Source organism: Serinus canaria, chromosome 10 (genome assembly GCF_022539315.1).
Source record: "Serinus canaria isolate serCan28SL12 chromosome 10, serCan2020, whole genome shotgun sequence".
In the NCBI taxonomy this organism is placed as follows: domain Eukaryota; kingdom Metazoa; phylum Chordata; class Aves; order Passeriformes; family Fringillidae; genus Serinus; species Serinus canaria.
Genome location: NC_066324.1, coordinates 20112267 through 20120205, shown reverse-complemented (window position 1 = coordinate 20120205; position 7939 = coordinate 20112267). Strand labels below are relative to the sequence as shown.

Genomic DNA, 7939 nt, shown 5'->3' with positions numbered 1-7939 from the left:
ACACACACACACTCAGAGCAGCTCTGTCGAATACTGGCTTGGTATTTCCCATGATGTTTTCTCCAAGACAGAAAAGGAAAAATACATCAGCACAATCAGCCCCAGCTGAGTTGCTCAGCAACACTTCCCAAAAGCGAAGATCCTTGGAGCTGGAAGACAAGGTGGATAAAAATTACCCACCAGGAAAAAAGCCAAACATTTAAAAAAATTAAAATTATATACTCTATATTTTTCAGGCTGCTAATACCTCAGTTGTTTAACCCCCAAACACACACGCTGCCTCTGCTGTTTCCTCTCGCCAGCCTTAGAAAAGGGGTTGGATTACACCTCCCTCTTCCCCCCTCCCCTCTCCCACCCCATAACCTGCATGCTGCAACAGTGCCTCAGACCAGGAACACGGCTGTGGGTGAGCGAGTGTCTTCCTCCAGTTAAGAACAAAGACATTATTTTTTTTATTTACAAAAAAAGGAGAAAAAAGTTTCCACACAAAAGCACTACAATGATAACTCCCTTTGGTAAAAAGTGTAATAAATGTCTCCATCGGTCTGTCTGTCGGTACTAATTCTCAAGCCACCTGGTACTATGGTACACAAGAAGCTAGTACAGTTATGCTAGCACATCAAGCATAATTCCTTTAATTAAAAAAAAAAAAAAAAAACCAAAACAAAAAGGAAAAAAAACCCAAAAAATTGACAATTTGTACATTTATTTACAAAAAAGGAGGGGAACATGTTAAAATCGTGTTGTTCTCTGCTGTGTGTGTGTACGTACAAGTGTGTGAAAAGCTGGTGCATGGCACTAGGAGAGACTAGTAAACAAGCAGGTACAAAAAAAAAAAAACCAAAAAAAAAAAAAAAAAAAAAAACCAAAACCAAAAACCCAAAATAAAAATAAAACAGTTCCACTGGCACTAGAAAGGACAGACCGATCTGCACAGGGTGAGTCCAGCCTGGGAGGGAGGGGAGGGAGTGAGAGGAACCCGGGCTGCGCTGCCCCGGCCCCGCACCGGAGCCCGCTGGGAGAGGAGTCCGGTGGTGACAGGCACCTGGGCATTTCGGGGACACATCCCAGCAGTCCAGGCACCTGGGCATTTCGGGGACACATCCCAGCAGTCCAGGCACCTGGGCATTTCGGGGACACATCCCAGCAGTCCAGGCACCTGGGCATTTCGGGGACACATCCCAGCAGGCCGGTGGTGGAGAGCATCCTGTTCCCCTCCCTCGCCGCTCCGGGGAGTCAAAGCCTCAACGCTGCTGGTGTGTACGAGCTCGTGGTGTTTCTCTGGGATGGCTCAGTTCAGAGAAGGGTCCTTCCTGCCCAGAAAGGGCCGGCAGCCCACGGCCCCGGGCAGAGATCCACATCCCCACGGGGAATCCCGCCGGGACGGGCTGCACCAGCCACGCACAAGTCTCAAGTGGCCATGTGACAGAGATACACAGTGAGGGGAGAAAGGCATCTCCCTCCTTCCCTGGCTGCGTGCACACACACACATCCCCCGGGCTCTTCCTCGCCCCGGGGCACCCCTAGGGTGTCTTGAATATCGTGCCGTATTTGACGCGGTACTTGTTGATGCTGACAAAGTGCAGGGTCTCAGTGTCACAGGTGGTGGTGCAGGGCACCAAGCCCTCCAAGCCTTCACCCATGAGCCACTTGTTTGTCTCGGCTGCCATTTCGCGGGGCACGTGCTCCTTGGTCCATTTGTCCACCCAGGCCTGGAAGCGCTGGTGCAGCCGCTTGCTCACCCTTTCGTGGGACTGCAGAGACAGGGAGAGGTGTTAGGAAAAGGCAGCTCTGGCTCCCAAATTGCAGCATGACACCAAGCTTGGCTGCTGGGCGACACAAGCAAGGGGATCAAACACACAGGGAATTTGTAATGCAGGCACTGGACTAACAACAGAGGGAAAGCTCTCAAGAATGTCCCCCTGGGGGTCTCCTCTCCAAGCTAAAACGTGGCAAAATGAGCTCAGAAATATAAAAAGTTTATGCTCTTTAATAGAGCAGTTCACAAGCTGGGGACGCAGAACATATCCAGTGAGAGCCTGAAAGTTGCGTGCCCAGCTCAGAGTGAGTCCCTTCTGCATTGCCCTCCTCTGCTAGCACCCAGGACCAGGCAAGTCCTGCTCTTCCCAGCCCTTGGAGTCTGTCCCCAGCCCCTAGAGAGGGGCACAGTCCCAGGAAAGAGCAAGTTCAATGTGTGTTACACATACTGGGGACACAATTGCTACAAAAAATTAAAACCCAGCTCAGGTCTTATAGGCTCAAGAAGCTCTGACTTAACAGAATCATCAGGAGAGGAAGAACTGTGCACTTTTTTGGGTAACAGCATCTGCCTAAGGAATGTAAAATGCAGGACAGATGGTATAAAGCCATGGCTACGGTCATAATTGAAAATAGCCAATATAATTAAACCTCCAGATTAAAACTCACAGATTTTATTATTTGTTTGTTCTCCTCCCAGAGACTAACTGCTTTGGGGTGTTAACTGCTAAATCCAATAGATTTTTTTCCAAAATCCAAAGTAGCTTCTACAGCTCCCTCATTGTATTCCAGTAACCAAGGGCTAAGCTGCACACTTGAAGAACTTATGCTCAGATTCTCTATGAAGAGCACTGGCACACAGTATCCTGCTTATAAGCTTACATTTCCTTGAGGCTGGTGCCAGTTGAATGAGGTAGAATTCAATCAAAATCCTCAGTATCAGCATTTCAAAGAGTCACTACGCTGCAATAAAATGCTTTCATCTGATGTGGATGCAAAGTTTAAGAGAATTACTTTACAACTAATGAACTAAAGCCACTACCTGTATCTCATCAGCAAGAAACATGGTAAATAGCTGTTTTATAAACCTAAATACACGATAGAAGTGGATGGAAATATTCCCATAAAATGAGAAAAGGAGAGTGTCAAAGCATCCAGATGACCAGTTTCGTCTGGTGCAATCCTCCTATATTTCATCCATCTGGAGTCACAAGCTCTTTTCATCTTGGATAAACCCAAACCTCTACAGCTTCCCAAACAACTGGAAGGGCAATGCCTCCTTCATTCCCCTGGCTCCCAGGAAACACCAGCAGCCCCTTCCTACCTGCTGAGCTCGCAGCAGCGCGGTCCTCCTGTACATGTAATCCTCTGATTTGATCACGTACACCATCTTATAGGAGTTCAGCTTGAATTTACACTCCACCTTGTCCAGGCTCTCTATGTTCTCCATGGACTTCTTACTGTTTCCCTCCTTCCCTTCCTTCTCCTGCTGCTCCCGACCACGCTGACACTTGCGGATCCGCCTCAGATTCCTGCAAACCAGAGAACCCCTCTTGGGATTAGCACCCAGCCCGGGTGTAAGCTCAGCCTAGGCGGTGGATCTCAAGGCCAGGTTGGACAGGGTCTACGGGAGGTGTCTCTGCACAAGGCAGGGGGGGAACGAGATGAGCTCCAAGGGCCTTTCCCAGCACAGCCTGGCCACTCACCTGGGCAGGAAGACGGGTTTCTGGGCCAAGTGCTCGCGGAGCTCGGGGGAGGTAGAGTCAGAGTTGACGTACCGCTCCACGTAGTCGGACCAGCGCTGGAAGCAAGCACAGAGCACACATCAGCCACTGCCCTGCCACCAAACAACTGCAGGGCTTGAGGAGGCTAAGCTGGAAGCCAGGTAGAAGAAGAACACAACATGCCTTCTGAAGGCTCTGGGCATCTTATGCCCGAATAGGCAGGTACAATGGTTCTTTATGTGGCTTTGAGTATTTTCTAATACAAAATAAACCAAGAAGGATTTGCCAGCTCGCATCACTGGAAGCGTTATGGCACATCCTTGATGTTTCTTTGTCTTGTGCTAACAGACCACTCAGTTGGACACTCAACCTTGACCATCATAATCAGCTCTCTGGACAAGCTACCCTTACCTCTGCTTCCACAGGGTCATCTGAGTTTTCCTCTTCTGTGTCCAGCAGCTCAATGGTTAACTGAACTTGACCTCTGCTCTGAATGAACATCAGCTATAACAAAAAACCAGAAGGAACTTCAGCAAGAGGAGGTATGAAATAGAAACAAAGACCTTCACTTGTCACTGGGGCAAAGGGACAATGAAGCAAGTTGGCAGTTTTGGGGGCTTCTTGGGCCCTCAAATTAAGTTTGAGGGCACAGGAAGAGATATTATACACTCAGGCTTTTATCCAAAGTACTTCCCTGGCTCAGAAAGGGCCTGACCACTTCCTGCCTCTCCAGCAAAGGAAGTATGGATTTGATTAGCACAGGTTTATTAGCAATGTATGCAGGCAGCAGTGATTCAATGCCCAGTCAGTAGTGGCAGATCTCCCAACAGTCGACAAAATTGAGACACCAGAGAAACAGCAGAGTTTGAGCTAACAAATCAAACAGAGTGGCAGCCAAGCAGTCAGTATGATACAGCCCAAAGCTGCTGTAAAGCAGAGGGGATATTCATTGCTGTTCCAGGAAACAGATTCCTCCTTGAAACTTCATTTCTGAGGGGCCCTTACAGAGGCATTAACCTGTGCTCCAAAAGCTGGCAGCACGCACGCTGGTTTTGGCTGGGACGGAGTTAATTTTCTTCATTTTTGGGTGCCTAAAGAAGGCTCTTTTTCAAAGGACCAGTGTCTCTCCCTCCTTCAAAGGCACCCTCTCAGCTCCTGCTGGTTTTCCACTGCGGTGCAGAGCCTAGCTTTACCTTGAAGCAGTTCTCCTCGGACATGAGCTGCTCGGCTTTGCGCTGGTAGGCGGCCTCCAGGAGCGTGCGGGAGGACTGGGAGGCCAGGAGCCCTCCGGTGGCCCCGTTGCTGTTCTCTGACAGGTACAGGTCTGTCACCTGCACACAGATCTCATCACTCACGATGTGCTGCAGCTGCAAACAGGAGCAACGGGGACAAGGGGTTTGTCAGGGAGGCTGCCACGTCCCCATCAGAATGGAATAAAGTAAGGGTGTGACAACGGGATTGAGCTCAAGCAAAAAAATATCCCTTAGCTTCTTCCACTTGCAGATGATCTCTGCTGCTATGTGAAAAGCCTACAAGATCTTTAGAAAAATTAGCAGGTGACAAAGCACAGCTACTCAGAGAAAAACTAGACACAGAGAACATTCTGATCAGCAGCAGGGGAGGAAGGGCCAGAGCTCCGTGACACAGCGTGTCCTCTCCTCACCAAGGGGCTGCTGCTGTGTCTGAGGAGAGGGGTGGGAGGTTCAAGATCAAATCCATATTTTGTGTAAGTTTAAAAATCAAAAGTCTCCCAACTGTCTTCTGAATTCAGTTAATCTCTGGACTGAAGGGCTTCTGAAGAGCAGCTCTATCCTTCTGAAAGAGGAAAGCCCTTTCAAGCTATTCCACTTCCAGCCCCTTGTGTCTGTTTTTGTTCTTTACGCTACAAAAAGGCACAAGAATTTTTCCTTTGCTCATGCATTCTTCCTACCAACCCAATAAAAGGACTGGAGTTTAACAGCCAAAATGAGCTACTCCAGCAGCCAGATAAAAGAGACAAAAGGTTTTTAGAAAAAGTGTGCACTCCTACAGCACTGATGGAAAGGAAAGGAACTATTTAGATGTAATTTCTTTGGGCTTTTTTCAAAGCTAAAGCAAGATTAGCTCTGGACATGCTTTGAATACTACATCCTAAAACATAAGGAAAACTTTGTAGAGGATATTCGCAATAATTCAAACAGCTCAAAAATCACTTTTTATCATTTCTCTACTATGAGAGTCAGAGAGCTGGGTGAAGAAACACCCTGAATTTACCTTCTTACCCCTGAAATTCCCCACGTGGGCATACAACACAGCCTCCAATGCAAGCCTGGAGCAAACAACATGCCTGCTGCCTCTGCCCTGCCCCACCCAGCCCCCAGGCCGTGCTGCAGGCACCTGTCTGACGATGCTCTGGATCAGCTTGTCCATGGTGAAGGCGATGTAGGCGTGGATGGTGAACATCTCGCGCAGAGAGTCCTCGTACTGCGACGAGTCCATGTTCCCGTCCAGCAGGTTGCGCACCATGTCCAGGAAGGCCGGGTAATAATCCTCAACATCGATGTCCACTGCAGCAGGAGAGAAGGGGACACATGGGCACACCACCCCCAGGAAGGGCTTTGGTCCTCAGATGGCCCACGTAAGCTGAAGAGTTACTTAAACTTGTCCTTTATGGACATAAATCTTTGTACATAAAACCAGACCTTTTAAGGCCACAGGTATTTTCATAATCTTTTGCTTTCTAGCTCTGGCCTCCTCCATGAGCAATTTACTTCTGAAAGGTTTTACTTAGGGAACTTGAGGATATGCAAGTGTACAACAAAAGCTCTTATGAAATTGCTGCATGCTATCCTTCTGCTAGTGCAAGTCCTACGTTCTCCACATCTTCCCATCTCCCCAGGGATAATAAAAGAGAGCCCACCTTAAAGGGTCACTGCTGTCATGTGCCTGAAGACTCCAGACACCTTGTCACCACACTACAAACAGAAACACCTTTTTGCCCCCAGCCTCCCACCAGAAGTCACTCACTGGGCTCCTTCAGTCGCAGCTGGATGGCAGGACTGTCACTCTTGTCTCGCTTTATGCCCAGCACTTCCCTCTCCCACTCCCGTTCCCGCGTCTCCTCCTCGATCTGCCGCTCGGCCTGGGTGCAGATCCGCAGCAGCCGCAAGCACAGGATCTGGTGCAGCCTCATGAAGATGTACCAGTTGCTGTTCACGTAGAAGAGGTTGTAGACCTCATCCATGCCCCGCAGCTTCTGGGCTGTCGTGTTGTTGAACATCAGCTTGGTTTTGGGAGGGCTACCCCCAACACCGTTGTGCTTTTTTGCAGCCCCAGTGGCTTCGTCCACATCCATCTCCTCTTCTTCTTCCTCCTCCACATCCGAGAGTTCGCCTCGCTGAGCAAACAGCAGGTCTGGAATGAAGTGATACATGATCTGCTTGATTTTGTACTTGTCCTCTTTCTGGATTCCTGTCTGCCGCTTCACGTGGTGGATGATGAGAGAGGCAGCATCTTCCAGGATCTGCTTGTCTTCATAGGCTAGCGAGAGGTGTGGGCCTGTGGGGACTCCAGCATTATCTTCTGAAGCTTGTTCTTGCCTCTACAAAGGAGAAACAGCATAAAAATCAGCCTAAGCAATTCCTCTCCACCACCCAAGAGCCTACTAGAAACTGATTTCCTCCCTCATCAAGCTGTGAGGAAGAGGAACCGAAACTGCACTAGCAAAGTGCATAAACTCGAGGGAAGGAAACTGTTGGTGACCATCTCACCTCATCATAGATGCTTTCTATTTCATTGAGGAGACTCTTTGACCTTAGGACCTTGGTATCATTCTGCTTGAAGTTGATGCCCTGGTGGTCCAAGGATTTCAGGTAATACTTCTCATTCTGCTCTCGCCAGACTTTATTAAATCCTCTCTGGGCTTCTCGCCACTCTTCCTCTTTCATCTTTAACCTTGGATCGAGAAAACAAAGGTGAGCTAAGAGGTGAGCACGTAAAAAAAACCTCAGCCTGTGGTGCTTGGTGAGTGTTGACAAGAGCTGAACTCCCAATGAAATGGGCATGGATCAAAGATATACCACAGAAAGGAGCTTTCCAGGAGGTGCTTCCTGGACACACCCTTCTGGAGAAACCACTCTGGGTTTCTTTCACATGTAGGTAAAACCATGCAGGAACAAAGCAGCCCCAGGAGAGGGAATAAAGGAACAGGGAAGGCAAAAAAAGCTGGCCCTGGGTCTCTCAGAAATGCCCAGAAAGCTCCACCTGTGGGAGAGGGGCAGCTTAGTTTGGACAACTGAACAAAGCATGGACACCTGAGTATCCTGGGAATGCACTCCTGAACCTTGACTCAGCATCCCAAGGAAAGCACCCCTGATTCAGCTGAAGAAGGGCAGGGAAACTTGGACCTTGCAGGTATCCTAGGAAGGGTGCTCTGCCCAGCTCCAGAGCTCCAAACCACAGGACCAAGAGCCCCACAG

The 7939-nt window shown here is 49.0% G+C and overlaps 1 protein-coding gene across 4 annotated transcripts in view; it reads right to left on the bottom strand.

Moving 5' to 3' along the window:
- Positions 1–428: 428 nt before the first annotated feature.
- The window catches only part of SIN3A (SIN3 transcription regulator family member A), a 33571-nt gene continuing 26060 nt past the window's right edge, over positions 429–7939 (bottom strand). For 3 of the 4 annotated variants that reach the window (XM_030228449.2, XM_050978398.1, XM_030228448.2), the window contains exons 14-21: positions 7232–7415; positions 6489–7062; positions 5859–6028; positions 4676–4849; positions 3894–3986; positions 3465–3559; positions 3083–3290; positions 429–1754 (exon numbers count right to left, since the gene is read on the bottom strand). In XM_030228449.2, coding sequence (XP_030084309.2) covers positions 1524–1754; positions 3083–3290; positions 3465–3559; positions 3894–3986; positions 4676–4849; positions 5859–6028; positions 6489–7062; positions 7232–7415 — 1729 coding nt within the window. In that variant the 3' untranslated portion in view covers positions 429–1523. The remainder of the gene's footprint in view (positions 1755–3082; positions 3291–3464; positions 3560–3893; positions 3987–4675; positions 4850–5858; positions 6029–6488; positions 7063–7231; positions 7416–7939) is intronic. The other variant, XR_007778416.1, reaches the window with a different exon arrangement.